The sequence below is a fragment of the Oncorhynchus clarkii genome, chromosome 12 (genome assembly GCF_045791955.1).
Source record: "Oncorhynchus clarkii lewisi isolate Uvic-CL-2024 chromosome 12, UVic_Ocla_1.0, whole genome shotgun sequence".
Lineage (NCBI taxonomy): Eukaryota > Metazoa > Chordata > Actinopteri > Salmoniformes > Salmonidae > Oncorhynchus > Oncorhynchus clarkii.
Window position 1 is genome coordinate 90,827,257 of NC_092158.1, and position 20,351 is coordinate 90,847,607.

General features: G+C 42.0%; 1 protein-coding gene across 1 annotated transcript in view; it reads right to left on the reverse strand.

The window, feature by feature from the left end:
• LOC139422598 (syntaxin-binding protein 4-like) overlaps window positions 1-20,351 on the reverse strand; it is a 113,915-nt gene that overhangs the window by 46,430 nt on the left and 47,134 nt on the right. Inside the window, exons 3-5 of the mRNA XM_071173743.1 lie at window positions 11,527-11,622; window positions 4,189-4,258; window positions 3,987-4,061 (exon numbers count right to left, since the gene is read on the reverse strand). Of these exons, the coding sequence (XP_071029844.1) occupies window positions 3,987-4,061; window positions 4,189-4,258; window positions 11,527-11,622 (241 nt within the window). The remainder of the gene's footprint in view (window positions 1-3,986; window positions 4,062-4,188; window positions 4,259-11,526; window positions 11,623-20,351) is intronic.

Below are 20,351 nucleotides of genomic sequence, written 5' to 3' on the forward strand. Positions count from 1 at the left end.
CCTGCTTTCCTGCCTGTAGCCTGCTTTCCTGTCTGTAGCCTGCTTTCCCGTCTGTAGCCTGCTTTCCTGTCTGTAGCCTGCTTTCCTGCCTGTAGAATGTAGCCTGCTTTCCTGTCTGTAGCCTGCTTTCCCGCCTGTAGCCTGCTTTCCTGTCTGTAGCCTGCTTTCCTGCCTCTCCTGCCTGTAGCTTTCCTGCCTATAGCCTGTAGCCTGCTTTCCTACCTGTAGCCTGTAGCCTGATTTCCCGCATGTAGCCTGCTTTCCTGTCTGTAGCCTGCTTTCCTGCCTCTCCTGCCTGTAGCTTTCCTGCCTATAGCCTGTAGCCTGCTTTCCTGTCTGTAGCCTGCTTTCCTGGCTGTAGCCTGCTTTCCTGTCTGTAGCCTGCTTTCCTGTCTGTAGCCTGCTTTCCTGCCTGTAGCCTGCTTTTCTGCATGTAGTCCGCTTTCCCGCCTGTAGCCTGCTTTCCTGTCTGTTTCCTGCTTTCCTGCCTGTATCCTGCTTTCCTGCCAGTAGCCTGCTTTCCTGCCTGTAGCCTGCTTTCTTACCTGTAGCCTGTAGCCTGATTTCCTGCCAGTAGCCTGCTTTCCTGCCAGTAGCCTGCTTTCCTGCCTGTAGCCTGCTTTCCTGAATTTAACCTGCTTTCCTGTCTGTATCCTGATTTCCTGCCTGTAGCCTGATTTCCTGCCAGTAGCCTGCTTTCCTGCCTGTAGCCTGCTTTCCTGAATGTAACCTGCTTTCCTGTCTGTAGCCTAATTTCCTGCCTGTATCCTGATTTTCTGCCTGTAGCCTGCTTTTCTGCATGTAGTCCGCTTTCCTGCCTGTAGCCTGCTTTCCTGTCTGTAGCCTGCTTTCCTGCCTGTAGCCTGATTTCCTGCCAGTAGCCTGCGTTCCTGCCTGTAGCCTGCTTTCCTGCCTGTAGCCTGCTTTCCCACCTGTAGCCAGTAGCATGCTTCACTGTATGTAACCTTCTTTCCTGCCTGTAGCCTGATTTCCTGCAAGTAGCCTGCGTTCCTGCCTGTAGCCTGCTTTCCTGCCTGTAGCCTGCTTTCCCACCTGTAGCCAGTAGCATGCCTCATTGTATGTAACCTTCTTTCCTGCCCGTAGCCTGCTTTCCTGCCTGTAGCCTGCTTTTCTGTCTGTAGCCTGCAGCTTTCCTGCCTGTAGCCTGCCTCTCCTGCCTGTAGCTTGAACACTCTGTAGCCTGTATAGCCTGCCTAATTGTGTGTGTGTGTGTGTGTGTGTGTGGGGGGGGTGTGTGTGCGTGTGTGCGTGCGTGTGCGTGTGTGTGTGTGTGTGTGTGTGTGCGTGCGTGACTGCTAGTGTGACCTGGTTTTAAGCTGACTCACAATGTCAAAACTGACCACCCGGTCGGTTGTTGCTATGGCATCGTGGTTAGATTAGCAACCTGGCTAAATGTTAAATGCTAAAAACAATAGGCTACCAGATGGCAGAATATGATGAGTGGGGGATGCAGGTTCTCTCTGTTAATGTTTTGACAGATATAACCTTCCACGGGCTGTTTAGAGCAAATCAAGACTTCATCACGTAGTAAAAGTTAGATTTTACTGTGTTTGCTGTGTGATGTGGTTCCCTTCCCTGACTTTCAAATCAAATCAAATGTTACTGGTTAAATACACATATTTTGCAGATGCTTATGTTTCTAGGGATAACAGTGCAGCAATACCGAGCATTACCAAACAATACACACAAATCCTTAAAACATTTAAAGAACGAAACCAAGAAATATCAGAACAAGCAATGTCCAGAATATGAATATATACAGTGCATTCGGAAATAATTCAGACCCCTTGACTTTTTCCACATTTTGTTACAGCCTTATTCTAAAATGTCTGGGAAAAAAGGGTTTTCTTCATCAATCTACACACAATACCCCATAATGACATCACAATAACCCATAATGACATCACAATAACCCATAATGACATCACAATAACCCATAATGACATCACAATAACCCATAATGACAAAGCCAAAACAGGTTTTTAGACATTCCTGCTAATGTATTAAAAATAAATAAAAATTATTTTGGTAGTGACAACCTCTGCTGTGAGACTCGAAATTTTGCTCAGCTGCATCCTGTTCCCATTGATCATCCTTGAGATGTTTCTACAACTTGATTGGAGTCCACCTGTGGTAAATTCAATTGATTGGTCATGATTTGGATAGGCACACACCTGTCTATAAAAGGTCCCACAGTTGACAGTGCATATCATAGCAAAAACCAAGCCATGAGGTCGAAGGAACTGTCTGTAGAGCTCTGAGACATGATTTTGTCGAGGCACAGATCTGGAGCATTGAAGGTCCCCAAGAACACAGTCGCCTCCATCATTTGGAACCACTAAGACTCTTCCTAGAGCTGGCCGCCCGACCAAACTGAGCAATCTGGGGACAAGGGCCTTGGTCAGGGAGGTGACCAAGAACCCAATGGTCACTCTGGCAGAGCTCCAGAGTTCCTCTGAGGAGATGGGAGAACCTTCCAGAAGGACAACCATCTCTGCAGCACTCCACCAATCAGGCCTTTATGTTAGAGTGGCCAGATGGAAGCCGCTCCTCAGTGAAAGGCACATGACAGCCCGCTTGGAGTTTGCCAAAAGGCACCTAAAGGACTGTCAGACCTTGAGAAACAAGATTCTCTGGTCTGATGAAACCAAGTTTGAACTCTTTGGTCTGAATGCCAACCGTCACATCTGGAGGAAACCTGGCACCATCCCTACGGTGAAGCATGGTGGTGGCAGCATCATGTCTGGAGGACACCTGGCACCATCCCTACGGTGAAGCATGGTGGTGGCAGCATCATGTCTGGAGGACACCTGGCATAATCCCTACGGTGAAGCATGGTGGTGGCAGCATCATGTCTGGAGGACACCTGGCACCATCCCTACGGTGAAGCATGGTGGTGGCAGCATCATGTCTGGAGGACACCTGGCACCATCCCTACAGTGAAGCATGGTGGTGGCAGCATCATACTGTGGGACAGCATCATGCTGTGGGGATGTTTTTCAGCGGCATGGACTGGGAGAATAGTCAGGATCAAGGGAAAGATGAACGGAGCAAAGATCCTTGATGAAAACCTGATTTCTGCTATCTCCTGAAGTCCACAATCTGCTCCTTTTGTTTTGTTAACGTTGAAGGAAAGGTTATTTTCCTGGCACCACTTCACCAGGGCCCTCCCCTCCTCGCTGTAGGCTGTCTCATCATTGTTCGTAATCAGGCCTACTACTGTTGTGTTGTCTGCAAACCTGATGATTGAGTTGGAGACGTGCGTGGCCACGCAGTCATGTGTGAACAGGGAGTACAGGAGGGGGCTGAGCACGCACCCTTGTGGGGCCCTCGTGCTGAGGATCAGCGTAGCAAGTTCACAGGTTCATCAGTTTGGATTAACAGTCTGTACTAAATGTCTTTCCATTCATCCTGTTGTTGCTGCCCGGGGTGGAGAGAAAGGTAGGAAGAAGAAGAAGTGCCTGAGGCGGAGCGAGGGCATCCCAGCCCAAAAACCCTTCCCAAAATGGCCCCCATGCCACTGCCAGGGTTATTCATAGCCAAATAAACTCTCAGCGCCTTGCCAACCATCTGGTTTTTCAACAAAATTATTCATTTTTACTTTGAATAATTTAAAAAATGGCATCTTTTTAATAATCAACATTTTTGAGAGGAGGAGGATGAGAAGGAGGAGGAGGAGGAGAAGGAGGAAGAGGAGGAGGACAGGCAGGCCAAGTTGAGAGATAAAGGACATTCAGGGATACAGATGGACATGGAGCACGATTGGAGTTCCAAACCGACACAAAACACCTGATAGCTGAAATTCAGACTTCAGACACAAATGCGGATTACAGACACTTACATCAGCAACCCAATTTGTGTTGATGCTAAAGTTGTGATTAAGTGTATTGACACTAAGCCTACAGAATGTGGCCAATGATACGTGGTTGTGTGCATCTCATATAGACGCGGTGCTCAGGGCCTACCTGGCTTCCTCGTCTCTGGCGATCAGAAGGCGCATTTGGTTGCTCGAGGACGCTGATCTCAGAACGTCTACTGCTCTGTTATAAAACAATAACAGAAAAACAAAAAAGTTAATGTCTTGACGACATCAACACAAATGTCACTGGTCTTTTTGGTATTTTTCCAATGAAGAGAGAGTTTTTTATTTTTTATTGTTGAACCTACCTTTCACTGGTGACCCCTAGTAAACTCTCCCCATTCACCTCCAAGATCTGGTCTCCCGCCTGGAGGTGTCCTGGTGAGGTGAGAGGTCAACACAAGGTCACAGGTCACAGGTCAAACAGTGATGTCATCAAGGTGAGGATGTATTAATCACATCATATGATGTCATCAGAATATGAAGTATAAGAGAGGTTGGTTCAGTGAAAATCCCGCTTGTACGATGAGTAACCTTGCCTCAGTCAAGAGTCCCGAAAACTTGTTTTGGCTCCCCAAACTATCGCTCAGCGGGCTAATGGTCTTGTGGCGGGCAGACGACCCAGAGTTCAGGGGGCACCTTTTACCTGGAATATCTAAGCATAACAAACCAGGGCCTGTGTTCACAAAGCCTCTCAGACTGGGAGAGCTCATCTAGGATCTGGTATCCACCTGTCTTATTCAATATTATCTAATAGGCAAAACTGATCCTAGATTAGCACTCCTAATCTGAGAGGCTTTGTGAATAGGGCCCAGGTATTTTAAATCTGATATAAATTACAGGAGCCCTATTGGCTGGTATCGTGACAACACTAATCACGTCTCTACCAAACAAGGGAAAGTAAGAAGAGCACTTAAGGGGAGTATACAATCTGTAGACGGCATAGACTAAGAGTAAACAAAGAGATGAAAACTATTGAGAGGGCCCTTCCTGGACCTTCCTTGACCGCTGAAGGAGACTTGTTAATCAGTGATATGTCTCTATCTCTTTATCCCACCAGAACTGACCTCAGAACAAACAGTTCATCAGTGATACCATCCTGAGAGATGAGATGTCACCACAACCACTTCTCCTGTCACTCACTGGTTCATGAGCTCAACCTAGGATGCATCTGAAATGGCACCCTATTTCCTATATAGTGCACTACTTTGACCAAAGCCCTCCAAGTGCCCTTGTCCAAAGTAGTTCACTACATAGTGAATAGGGTACCAAATCAGACACAACCCTAGAGGAGATTGTTTGGAAGTGGAGTAATTTAACGACCCTATATGAAAAACACATTACTATCTCTTCCTCGGGGATAACCTTATTGGGATTGTGTCTAGCTAGGGCCTTTCTCTTTGGACCAGGCAATCTATGTTCGCAACCCACTAGAGACCTGGTCCTTCTCCCTCAGTTCATTACGATATGATATAACCAATCTGAGATCCCGACCCACTAGAGACCTGGTCCTTCTCTCTCAGTTCATTACGATATGATATAACCAATCTGGGATCACGACCCACTAGAGACCTGGTCCTTCTCTCTCAGTTCATTACGATATGATATAACACAGAGTTGTGCAAACTGTACATCATAGCAATTGCAGTTAGTTCCATTCACTACAGTAGGGATGGTAACAATGGTACATTTAATTAATTTAGTCAATTTCTGGAGCCCAAAAGGGACAAGTTACATAAGCCACTGGTCTAAAAGACTTGATGAGTTTATCTGATATGATCTGTAGCAGAGAGCATGTTCTACATAACTTATTTTAAAGAACCATGTTTTAACAGTCCAAATACCCAGACTTAGTAGGTCTTCTGGGTAGAAGAAAATACAATGTTTTATAGTGCGTGGACATTTTTTGAAAAATTAGTTTGCTTTAAATGCTAGGATGTCGTACTCATTTCAACTTTTCATCTGGTAGAATTCACTGCACACTATTGAAGAAGATATTCATCTTTCAAGACGCACTTGTGTCCGACAACAGCTGATAACAGCTGTACTTATATATGTACTTATATAGACACTCTATACTGACACTGTAGTAAGTATCCATAGTAACAGAGTCTGTACTCATATAGACCTCTATACTGACACTGTAGTAAGTCTCCATAGTAACAGAGTCTGTACTCATATAGACCTCTATACTGACACTGTCATAAGTCTCCATAGTAACAGAGTCTGTACTCATATAGACCTCTATACTGACACTGTAGTAAGTCTCCATAGTAACAGAGTCTGTACTCATTTAGACCTCTATACTGACACTGTAGTAAGTCTCCATAGCAACAGGGTCTGTACTCATATACACCTCTATACTGACACTGTAGTAAGTATCCATAGTAACAGAGTCTGTACTCATATACACCTCTATACTGACACTGTAGTAAGTCTCCATAGCAACAGGGTCTGTACTCATATACACCTCTATCTATACTGACACTGTAGTAAGTCTCCATAGTAACAGAGTCTGTAGTCATATAGACCTCTATACTGACACTGTAGTAAGTCTCCATAGTAACAGAGTCTGTACTCATTTAGACCTCTATACTGACACTGTAGTAAGTCTCCATAGCAACAGGGTCTGTACTCATATACACCTCTATACTGACACTGTAGTAAGTATCCATAGTAACAGAGTCTGTACTCATATACACCTCTATACTGACACTGTAGTAAGTCTCCATAGCAACAGGGTCTGTACTCATATACACCTCTATCTATACTGACACTGTAGTAAGTATCCATAGTAACAGAGTCTGTACTCATTTAGACCTCTATACTGACACTGTAGTAAGTCTCCATAGCAACAGGGTCTGTACACATATACACCTCTATACTGACACTGTAGTAAGTATCCATAGTAACAGAGTCTGTACTCATATACACCTCTATACTGACACTGTAGTAAGTCTCCATAGCAACAGGGTCTGTACTCATATACACCTCTATCTATACTGACACTGTAGTAAGTCTCCATAGTAACAGAGTCTGTAGTCATATAGACCTCTATACTGACACTGTAGTAAGTATCCATAGTAACAGTCTGTACTCATATAGACATCTAACTGACACTGTAGTAAGTCTCCATAGTAACAGAGTCTGTACTCATATAGACATCTAACTGACACTGTAGTAAGTATCCATAGTAACAGAGTCTGTACTCATGTAGACCTCTATACTGACACTGTCGTAAGTCTCCATAGTAACAGAGTCTGTACTCATATAGACCTCTATACTGACACTGTAGTAAGTCTCCATAGTAACAGAGTCTGTACTCATTTAGACCTCTATACTGACACTGTAGTAAGTCTCCATAGTAACAGAGTCTGTACTCATATAGACCTCTATACTGACACTGTAGTAAGTCTCCATAGTAACAGAGTCTGTACTCATTTAGACCTCTATACTGACACTGTAGTAAGTCTCCATAGCAACAGGGTCTGTACTCATATACACCTCTATACTGACACTGTAGTAAGTATCCATAGTAACAGAGTCTGTACTCATATACACCTCTATACTGACACTGTAGTAAGTCTCCATAGCAACAGGGTCTGTACTCATATACACCTCTATCTATACTGACACTGTAGTAAGTCTCCATGGTAACAGAGGAAGACAGGAAGAGATTGAGACAGACCTGTTTAATCCTACCCTTCAGAGGTATTAACACTGATAGTACTACGCACTGGGATGATGCTGGACACACACACACACACACACACACACACACACACACACACACACACACACACACACACACACACACACACACACACACACACACACACACACACACACACATGAGCCACTTACACCACAGCCTGTACGTATACATTAAAGTAGTAGTTAGCTGTATTTCCTGAGGGCTATAGGTAGTAGTTAGCTGTATTTCCTGAGAGCTATAGGTAGTAGTTAGCTGTATTTCCTCAGGGCTATAAGTAGTTAGCTGTATTTCCTGAGGGCTATAGATAGTAGTTAGCTGTATTTCCTGAGGGCTATAGATAGTAGTTAGCTGTATTTCCTGAGGGCTATAGATAGTAGTTAGCTGTATTTCCTGAGGACTATAGGTAGTAGTTAGCTGTATTTCCTGAGGGCTATAGGTAGTAGTTAGCTGTATTTCCTGAGGGATATAGGTAGTAGTTAGCTGTATTTCCTGAGGGCTATAGGTAGTAGTTAGCTGTATTTCCTGAGAGATATATGAGTTAATCGAGCAATTAGAAGCTCAACTCACTCTGCCTAGATATGTTGTCCACTACTAGATCTTCCTTGGTTTCAATTGGTTTTATTGTGATAGAAAATGTATCTGCTGGATGCGCTTGATGCTGTTTCCCGAAGCCCCTGCGCTCTGCCTAAGAAAACAGCTATCTTCATCATCTTCATTTTCCCCCATATTGCTTTCCCCTATCCAGTCCTGTCAGATCTTCAATAGGGAGCGAACGAGGACAGGAAGAAAGACAAACTTCTGGAATGAAACATGGCCCAAGATTGTGACCTCAGTAACCCTTCCGATGAATAATAGTTTATTCTAGGAACTCTCTGTTCCAGTGAAACCACTTCACTCCAAACCCCTGTGTCCCAAATGGCACTGTATTCCCAATTTAGTGCACTACTTTTACCCACAGAGCACATAGGCTTCTGGTCAAAAGTAGTGCACTAAATATGGAATAGGGTGCCATTTGGGATGCAACCCTTTCTGACTTTCTGATGGATTTTCCCAGGCCTTCATTCACAATAATGAGATTGCTCTTCTTTGGTCATTAGTGCGAAAGCTGTCCCAAATCACAGGGATCAAAGCAATTTAATCACACCATGTTTGGGTTGGAGCAGAGGCAGATTTCCCAGTAGTTATCTGTGTCCCAAACGGGACCTTATTCCCTACATAGTGCACTGCTTTTGTCCAGAGCCCTAAAGTAGTGCACTATGTAGGGAATAGGGTGCCAGCTCTGGTCTAAAGTAGTGCACTATGTAGGGAATAGGGTGCCATTTGGGATGCAGTACTTATCAGCGACTGTTGCTGCCCTTTTCTGCAATCCTTCATTTCAGGGACCAAGTAGAGAAACCACATCCAAAACACACAGACCAGAGTGGCCTGTCAGTTAGTGGACTGAAACACAGACCAGAGTGGCCTGTTGGTTAGGGGACTGAAACACAGACCAGAAAGGCCTGTCAGTTAGTGGACTGAAACACAGACCATAGTGGCCTGTCAGTTAGTGGACTGAAACACAGACCAGAGTGGCCTGTCAGTTAGTGGACTGAAACACAGACCAGAAAGGCCTGTCAGTTAGTGGACTGAAACACAGACCAGAGCCACAGACCAGAGTGGCCTGTCGGTTAGTGGACTGAAACACAGACCATAGTGGCCTGTCAGTTAGTGGACTGAAACACAGACCAGAGCCACAGACCAGAGTGGCCTGTCGGTTGGTGGACTGAAACACAGACCAGAGCAGCCTGTCAGTTAGTGGACTGAAACACAGACCAGAGTGGCCTGTCAGTTAGTGGACTGAAACACAGACCAGAGCGGCCTGTCGGTTGGTGGACTGAAACACAGACCAGAGTGGCCTGTCAGTTAGCAGACTGAAACACAGACCATAGTGGCCTGTCAATTAGTGGACTGATACACAGACCAGAGCCACAGACCAGAGTGGCCTGTCAGTTAGTGGACTGATACACAGACCAGAGCCACAGACCAGAGTGGCCTGTCGATTAGTGGACTGAAACACAGACCAGAGCGGCCTGTCAGTTAGTGGACTGAAACACAGACCAGAGTGGCCTGTCAGTTAATGGACTGAAACACAGACCAGAGTGGCCTGTCAGTTAGTGGACTGAAACACAGACCAGAGTGGCCTGTCGATTAGTGGACTGAAACACAGACCAGAGCGGCCTGTCAGTTAGTGGACTGAAACACAGACCAGAGCCACAGACCAGAGTGGCCTGTCAGTTAGTGGACTGAAACACAGACCAGAGTGGCCTGTCAATTAGTGGACTGAAACACAGACCAGAGTGGCCTGTCAGTTAGTGGACTGAAACACAGACCAGAGTGGCCTGTCGGTTAGTGGACTGAAACACAGACCAGAGCCACAGACCAGAGAGGCCTGTCAGTTAGTGGACTGAAACACAGACCAGAGCCACAGACCAGAGAGGCCTGTCAGTTAGTGGACTGAAACACAGACCAGAGCCACAGACCAGAGAGGCCTGTCAGTTAGTGAACTGAAACACAGACCAGAGCCACAGACCAGAGAGGCCTGTCAGTTAGTGGACTGAAACACAGACCAGAGTGGCCTGTCAGTTAGTGGACTGAAACACAGACCAGAGCGGCCTGTCGGTTAGTGGACTGAAACACAGACCAGAGCCACAGACCAGAGTGGCCTGTTGGTTAGTGGACTGATACACAGACCAGAGCCACAGACCAGAGTGGCCTGTCGATTAGTGGACTGAAACACAGACCAGAGCCACAGAACAGAGCAGCCTGACGGTTTCGGTTAGGGGACTGAAACACAGACCAGAGTGGCCTGTCGGTTAGTGGACTGAAACACAGACCAATGATAAACAGTGATTTATAATGGAGGGATACTTCTACTGTCTGAATGATAAACAGTGATTTATAATGGAGGGATACTTCTACTGTCTGAATGATAAACAGTGATTTATAATTTTTTTTTTTTTTTTACCTTTATTTTACTAGGCAAGTCAGTTAAGAACAAATTCTTATTTTCAATGACGGCCTAGGAACAGTGGGTTAACTGCCTGTTCAGGGGCAGAACGACAGATTTGTACCTTGTCAGCTCAGGGATTTGAACTTGCAACCTTTCGGTTACTAGTCCAACACTCTAACCACTAGGCTACCCTGCCGCCCCGGGGGACACTTCTACTGTCTCAATGATAAACAGTGATTTATAATGGAGGGATACTCCCACTGTCTCAATGATAAACAGTGATTTGTAATGGAGGGATACTTCTACTGTCTGAATGATAAACAGTGATTTATAATGGAGGGATACTTCTACTGTCTGAATGATAAACAGTGATTTATAATGGAGGGACACTTCTACTGTCTCAATGATAAACAGTGATTTATAATGGAGGGATACTTCTACTGTCTCAATGATAAACAGTGATTTATAATGGAGGGATACTTCTACTTTCTCAATGATAAACAGTGATTTATAACAAGTGCCATGGGATCATTTAATGACCTCAGAGAGTCAGGACACCTGTTTAACATCCCATCCGAAAGACAGCACCCAACACAGGGCAGTGTCCCCAATCACTGCCCTGGGGCATTGGGATATTTTTTAAACCAGAGGAAAGAGTGCCTGCTACTGGCCCTCCAAAACCACTTCCAGCAGCACCTGGTCTCCCATCCAGGGACTGACCAGAACCAACCCTGCTTATCTTCAGAAGCAAGCCAGCAGTGGTATGCAGGGTGGTATGCTGCTGGCTGTTAACCCACTGTTCCCTGGTAGGCCATCATTGTAAATAAGAATGTGTTCTTAACTGACTTGCCTAGTTAAATAAAGGTTACATTTGAAAAATGTAAAACCTGTGTTACTGTTGCCATCCCCACCCGTTCTCTTTCTACATAGAAAGACACTTACCATCACTTGAAGCAAGGCCACCAGGTAAAATCCTTTTCACGTAGACTCCAAACTCCTCTCCCGTTAACTCCTTCATTCCTCCAATCACTTTGATCCCTGAGGGGGGAAAATAACACCATAGAACAGAGGGCTGTTTAATAGTGGCCTATACATGTTTAACTACTGTCTGTCTGTCTGTCTGTCTGTCTGTCTGTCTGTCTGTCTGTCTGTCTGTCTGTCTGTCTGTCACTGGGTTAGTAATGACTCATAGAACAGAGGGCTGTTTAATAGTGGCCTATACATGTTTAACTACTGTCTGTCTGTCTGTCTGTCTGTCTGTCTGTCTGTCTGTCTGTCTGTCTGTCTGTCTGTCTGTCTGTCTGTCACTGGGTTAGTAATGACTCATAGAACAGAGGGGCTGTTTAATAGTAGCCTATACATGTTTAACTACTGTCTGTCTGTCACTGGGTTAGTAATGACTCTGAGCTGAAAGCTGTCTCAGGAAGAACAGTAGAGTCTTCTCCAATTGAACGACAAAAAACTGATCCCATCCACTGAAGTTGATGAAGTTTGGAGAGTTGACCTTGTTCTTCAGTCATTGTGCAGAACAGCAGAGATATCTCTGTATGCTGACACAATAGTGGTGGGAATTCTGTACATTCTCTTTACATCAACAGGCCTATCTGTGTCAATAACATAGCATGAGTCTGTATGCTGTCACAATAGTGGTGGGAATTCTGTACATTCTCTTTACATCAACAGGCCTATCTGTGTCAATAACATAGCATGAGTCTGTATGCTGTCACAATAGTGGTGGGAATTCTGTACATTCTCTTTACATCAACAGGCCTATCTGTGTCAATAACATAGCATGAGTCTGTATGATGTCACAATAGTGGTGTGAATTCTGTACATTCTCTTTACATCAACAGGCCTATCTGCGTCAATAACATAGCATGAGTTAAACCTACACAACTAAAGCACTCGTCTCCAACAGCCTTGAGGGGATACAGAAACTCAGGTAACCCTTCACAAAGCCTTTGTAATGTAAATTAGCATACTAATACCACTGCAGTTTAAATAATGGCTACATAAGCAATGTACTAATAGTATACAGTGTATGTATATTCTACAGAGACACTCCTGGACTCTCAACTGTTTTTGTTGGACTGAGGTGAACTATAAGGAAGTGTTGCCCAGGTAACAGGCCAACAACAACCACCGATGGACTTTACTACATGGTAATTACAACAAAAGGTAACTTAATGGTTGCCTCAGGTTAAAGGTGTGTGTGTGTGTGTGTGTGTGTGTGTGTGTGTGTGTGTGTGTGTGTGTGTGTGTGTGTGTGTGTGTGTGTGTGTGTGTGTGTGTGTGTGTGTGTCAAGCGGCTGCTGTATATGTATGCCTGTCTCCAAAATGCCATCCTATTTTCTGTGTGGTCCTACATGGTTAATACCTGACTATGGGTCTATAGATGGGTCTATAGATGGTTAATACCTGACTATGGGTCTATAGATGGGTCTATAGAAGGTTAATACCTGACTATGGGTCTATAGATGCTTAATACCTGACTATGGGTCTATAGATGGGTCTATAGATGGTTAATACCTGACTATGGGTCTATAGATGGGTCTATAGAAGGTTAATACCTGACTATGGGTCTATAGATGCTTAATACCTGACTATGGGTCTATAGATGGGTCTATAGATGGTTAATACCTGGCTATGGGTCTATAGATGGGTCTATAGATGGGTCTATAGATGGTTAATACCTGACTATGGGTCTATAGATGGGTCTATAGTTGGTTAATACCTGACTATGGGTCTATAGATGGTTAATACCTGGCTATGGGTCTATAGATGGTTAATACCTGGCTATGGGTCTATAGATGGGTCTATAGATGGTTAATACCTGACTATGGGTCTATAGATGGTTAATACCTGGCTATTGGTCTATAGATGGTTAATACCTGGCTATGGGTCTATAGATGGGTCTATAGATGGTTAATACCTGACTATGGGTCTATAGATGGTTAATACCTGACTATGGGTCTATAGATGGGTCTATAGATGGTTAATACCTGACTATGGGTCTATAGATGGTTAATACCTGACTATGGGTCTATAGATGGGTCTATAGATGGTTAATACCTGACTATGGGTCTATAGATGGTTAATACCTGACTATGGGTCTATAGATGGTTAATACCTGACTATGGGTCTATAGATGGTTAATACCTGACTATGGGTCTATAGATGGGTCTATAGACGGTTAATACCTGACTATGGGTCTATAGATGGTTAATACCTGACTATGGGTCTATAGATGGTTAATACCTGACTATGGGTCTATAGATGGGTATATAGATGGTTAATACCTGGCTATGGGTCTATAGATGGGTCTATAGATGGTTAATACCTGACTATGGGTCTATAGATGGGTTTATAGATGGTTAATACCTGGCTATGGGTCTTTAGATGGGTCTATAGATGGTTAATACCTGACTATGGGTCTATAGATGGGTCTATAGATGGTTAATACTGGACAATGGGTCTATAGATGGGTCTATAGATGGTTAATAACTGGCTATGGGTCTATAGATGGTTAATACCTGGCTATGGGTCTATAGATGGTTAATACCTGGCTATGGGTCTATAGATGGGTCTATAGATGGTTAATATCTGACTATGGGTCTATAGATGGGTCTATAGATGGTTAATACCTGGCTATGGGTCTATAGATGGGTCTATAGAAGGTTAATACCTGGCTATGGGTCTATAGATGGGTCTATAGATGGTTAATACCTGACTATGGGTCTATAGATGGTTAATACCTGACTATGGGTCTATAGATGGGTCTATAGATGGGTCTATAGATGGGTCTATAGATGGGTCTATAGATGGGTCTATAGATGGTTAATACCTGGCTATGGGTCTATAGATGGGTCTATAGATGGGTCTATAGAAGGTTAATACCTGACTATGGGTCTATAGATGGGTAACACCTGACTATGGGTCTATAGATGGGTCTATAGATGGTTAATACCTGACTATGGGTCTATAGAAGGTTAATACCTGACTATGGGTCTATAGATGGGTAACACCTGACTATGGGTCTATAGATGGGTCTATAGATGGGTAATACCTGACTATGGGTCTATAGATGGGTCTATAGAAGGTTAATACCTGACTATGGGTCTATAGATGGGTCTATAGATTGGTCTATAGATGGGTCTATAGATGGTTAACACCTGACTATGGGTCTATAGATGGGTAACACCTGACTATGGGTCTATAGATGGGTCTATAGATGGTTAATACCTGGCTATGGGTCTATAGATGGGTCTATAGAAGGTTAATACCTGACTATGGGTCTATAGATGGGTCTATAGATGGTTAATACCTGACTATGGGTCTATAGATGCTTAATACCTGACTATGGGTCTATAGATGGGTAACACCTGACTATGGGTCTATAGATGGGTCTATACATGGTTAATACCTGACTATGGGTCTATAGATGGGTCTATAGATGGTTAATACCTGACTATGGGTCTATAGATGGGTCTATAGTTGGTTAATACCTGACTATGGGTCTATAGATGGGTCTATAGTTGGTTAATACCTGACTATGGGTCTATAGATGGTTAATACCTGACTATGGGTCTATAGATGGGTAACACCTGACTATGGGTCTATAGATGGTTAATACCTGACTATGGGTCTATAGATGGTTAATACCTGGCTATGGGTCTATAGATGGTTAATACCTGACTATGGGTCTATAGATGGGTCTATAGATGGTTAATACCTGACTATGGGTCTATAGATGGTTAACACCTGACTATGGGTCTATAGATGGTTAATACCTGACTATGGGTCTATAGATGGTTAATACCTGACTATGGGTCTATAGATGGGTCTATAGAAGGTTAATACCTGACTATGGGTCTATAGATGGTTAATACCTGACTATGGGTCTATAGATGGGTCTATAGATGGTTAATACCCGACTATGGGTCTATAGATGGGTCTATAGATGGTTAATACCTGACTATGGGTCTATAGATGGGTCTATAGATGGGTAATACCTGACTATGGGTCTATAGATGGGTCTATAGATGGTTAATACCTGACTATGGGTCTATAGATGGGTCTATAGATGGTTAATACCTGGCTAAACACATGCTTTGTTTGTAAATTATGGCTGAGTGTTGGAGCATGCCCCTGGCTATCTGTACATTAAAAAAAAACAAGAAAATGGTGCTTCCTGGTTGGCTTTATATAAGGAATATGAAAATAGTTATACTTTTACTTTTGATACTTAAGTGTATCTGTATTGGAATGAATGTCATGTTTCTAATATATCTGTATTGGAATGAATGTCATGTTTCTAATATATCTGTATTGGAATGAATGTCATGTTTCTAATATATCTGTATTGGAATGAATGTCATGTTTCTAATATATCTGTATTGGGATGAATGTCATGTTTCTAATATATCTGTATTGGAATGAATGTCATGTTTCTAATATATCTGTATTGGGATGAATGTCATGTTTCTAATATATCTGTATTGGGATGAATGTCATGTTTCTAATATATCTGTATTGGAATGAATGTCATGTTTCTAATATATCTGTATTGGGATGAATGTCATGTTTCTAATATATCTGTATTGGAATGAATGTCATGTTTCTAATATATCTGTATTGGGATGAATGTCATGTTTCTAATATATCTGTATTGGAATGAATGTCATGTTTCTAATATATCTGTATTGGAATTAATGTCATGTTTCTAATATATCTGTATTGGAATGAATGTCATGTTTCTAATATATCTGTATTGGAATGAATGCCAGGTTTCTAATATATCTGTATTGGAATGAATGTCATGTTTCTAATATATCTGTATTGGAATAAATGTAATGTTTCTAATATATCTGTATTGGGGATAAATGCCATGTTTCTAATATATCTATTGGGATGAATGTCATGTTTCTAATATATCTGTATTAGATTGAATGTCATGTTTCTAATATATCTGTATTGGGATAAATGCCATGTTTCTAATATTTCTGTATTGGAAATAAATGTCATGTTTCTAATATATCTGTATTGGGATAAATGCCATGTTTCTAATATATATGTATTGGGATAAATGCCATGTTTCTAATTTATCTGTATTGGAATGAATGTCATGTTTCTAATATATCTGTATTGGGATAAATGCCATGTTTCTAATATATCTGTATTGGGATAAATGCCATGTTTCTAATATATCTGTAGTGGAATGAATGTCATGTTTCTAATATATCTGTATTGGAATGAATGTCATGTTTCTAATATATCTGTATTGGGATAAATGCCATGTTTCTAATATATCTGTATTGGGATAAATGCCATGTTTCTAATATATCTGTATTGGGATAAATGCCATGTTTCTAATATATCTGTATTGGAATGAATGTCATGTTTCTAATATATCTGTATTGGATTGAATGTCATGTTTCTAATATATATGTATTGGGATAAATGCCATGTTTCTAATATATCTGTATTGGAATGAATGTCATGTTTCTAATATATCTGTATTGTGATAAATGCCATGTTTCTAATATATCTGTATTGGAATAAATGCCATGTTTCTAATATATCTGTATTGGAATGAATGCCATGTTTCTAATATATCTGTATTGGAATGAATGCCATGTTTCTAATATATCTCTATTGGAATGAATACCATGTTTCTAATATATCTGTATTGTGATAAATGCCATGTTTCTAATATATCTGTATTTGGATCAATGCCATGTTTCTAATATATCTGTATTGGGATAAATGCCATGTTTCTAATATATTTGTATTGGATTGAATGTCTGTATTGGGATAAATGCCATGTTTCTAATATATTTGTATTGGATTGAATGTCATGTTTCTAATATATTTGTATTGGGATAAATGCCATGTTTCTAATAAATGCCATGTTTCTAATATATATCTGTATTTGGATGAATGCCATGTTTCTAATATATCTGTATTGGGATAAATGCCATGTTTCTAATAAATGCCATGTTTCTAATATATCTGTATTGGAATGAATGTCATGTTTCTAATATATCTGTATTGTGATAAATGCCATGTTTCTAATATATCTGTATTGGAATAAATGCCATGTTTCTAATATATCTGTATTGGAATGAATGCCATGTTTCTAATATATCTGTATTGGAATGAATGCCATGTTTCTAATATATCTCTATTGGAATGAATGCCATGTTTCTAATATATCTGTATTGGGATAAATGCCATGTTTCTAATATATCTGTATTTGGATCAATGCCATGTTTCTAATATATCTGTATTGGGATAAATGCCATGTTTCTAATATATCTGTATTGGATTGAATGTCATGTTTCTAATATATTTGTATTGGGATAAATGCCATGTTTCTAATAAATGCCATGTTTCTAATATATCTGTATTGGAATGAATGTCATGTTTCTAATATATCTGTATTGTGATAAATGCCATGTTTCTAATATATCTGTATTGGAATAAATGCCATGTTTCTAATATATCTGTATTGGAATGAATGCCATGTTTCTAATATATCTGTATTGGAATGAATGCCATGTTTCTAATATATCTCTATTGGAATGAATGCCATGTTTCTAATATATCTGTATTGTGATAAATGCCATGTTTCTAATATATTTGTATTGGGATAAATGCCATGTTTCTAATATATCTGTATTTGGATCTATGCCATGTTTCTAATATATCTGTATTGGGATAAATGCCATGTTTCTAATATATCTGTATTGGATTGAATGTCATGTTTCTAATATATTTGTATTGGGATAAATGCCATGTTTCTAATAAATGCCATGTTTCTAATATATATCTGTATTTGGATGAATGCCATGTTTCTAATATATCTGTATTGGGATAAATGCCATGTTTCTAATATATCTGTATTGGATTGAATGCCATGTTTCTAATATATCTGTATTGGGATAAATGCCATGTTTCTAATATATCTGTAGTGGAATGAATGTCATGTTTCTAATATATCTGTATTGGAATGAATGTCATGATTCTAATATATCTGTATGGGGATAAATGCCATGTTTCTAATATATCTGTATTGGAATGAATGTCATGTTTCTAATATATCTGTATTGGGATAAATGCCATGTTTCTAATATATCTGTATTGGAATGAATGTCATGTTTCTAATATATCTGTATTGGAATGAATGTCATGTTTCTAATATATCAAACAATCAATCTGCCTCATCCACTTCCATTGTTGCTAAACATTCCACAACTTAATGGACAATTAGTTCATTGGATCAGGCCGTATGAGGGCTTAGTATAGTGGAGGAGGTTGGATGAGGATCGTGGCTGGAGGAGGGCGGTAGTGGTGGGGGTCATAAGTGGGTGGTTTCAGCAGGCATCTTAGCATAATGCCTCAGAGACAAAACAAACTGCAGGGGTTCTGACCTGTCACCAAGGACGTACACACCAGCTGCCTGGCCAGATCAAAACCCCACTTCCTGTCCACTCATTCACCTTGGTCTATATGTGCTGTATCCCTGCTCTAGCTATGGGTTCTGGTCAAAACAGTCATGCACTATATCGTGAATAGGGTGGGATGTCAGGCAGTGTTTGTGGGATTAGGCTATAATACATGGATTAAAGGAGAAGGTGTTTTTTACCACCAAATCTCTATTTTTGATGTCAATAGAATGTTATTAAAAGGGTCCAGACACCTGAAGAAAGGCTCCAAAAACAGCCAAATACGTCCTTTTATAAACGGCAAAGATCTCAGTATAGTGATGCAGGTCTTTAAAATGTTGTACACATGAAATTGTGTCATTCCAAACTTTATCCTCAATCTTATAATCCATTTTGCGCGACTCGAGCCGTTTCCCCTAACTAGTTTCCCCCATTTCCCCTAACTAGTTTCCCCCGTTCCCCCGTTTCCCCTAACTAGTTTCCCCCGTTTCCCCTAACTAGTTTCCCCCGTTCCCCCGTTTCCCATAACTAGTTTCCCCCGTTTCCCCTAACTAGTTTCCCCCGTTCCCCCGTTTCCCATAACTAGTTTCCCCCGTTTCCCCTAACTAGTTTCCCCCCGTTCCCCCTAACTAGTTTCCCCCGTTTCCCCCGTTCCCCCTAACTAGTTTCCCCGGTTTCCCCTAACTAGTTTCCCCCGTTTCCCCTAACTAGTTTCCCCCGTTTCCCCTAACTAGTTTCCCCCGTTTCCCCTAACTAGTTTCCCCCGTTTCCCCTAACTAGTTTCCCCCCGTTCCCCTAACTAGTTTCCCCCGTTTCCCCCGTTCCCCCTAACTAGTTTCCCCCGTTTCCCCTAACTAGTTTCCCCCATTTCCCCTAACTAGTTTCCCCCGTTTCCCCTAACTAGTTTCCCCTGTTTCCCCTAACTAGTTTCCCCCGTTCCCCCTAACTAGTTTCCCCCGTTTCCCCCGTTCCCCCTAACTAGTTTCCCCTGTTTCCCCCGTTCCCCCTAACTAGTTACCCCCGTTTCCCCTAACTAGTTTTACCCTGTTTCCCCTAACTAGTTTCCCCCGTTTCCCCTAACTAGTTTCCCCCGTTTCCAACGTTTCCCCTAACTAGTTTCCCCCGTTTCCCCTAACTAGTTTCCCCCGTTTTCCCTCATTTTCCCTAACTAGTTTCTCCCGTTTCTCCTAACTAGTTTCCCCCGTTTTCCCCGTTTCCCCTAACTAGTTTCCCCCGTTTCCCCTAACTAGTTTCCCCCGTTTCCCCCGTTTCCCCTAACTAGTTTCCCCCGTTTCCCCTAACTAGTTTCCCCTGTTTCCC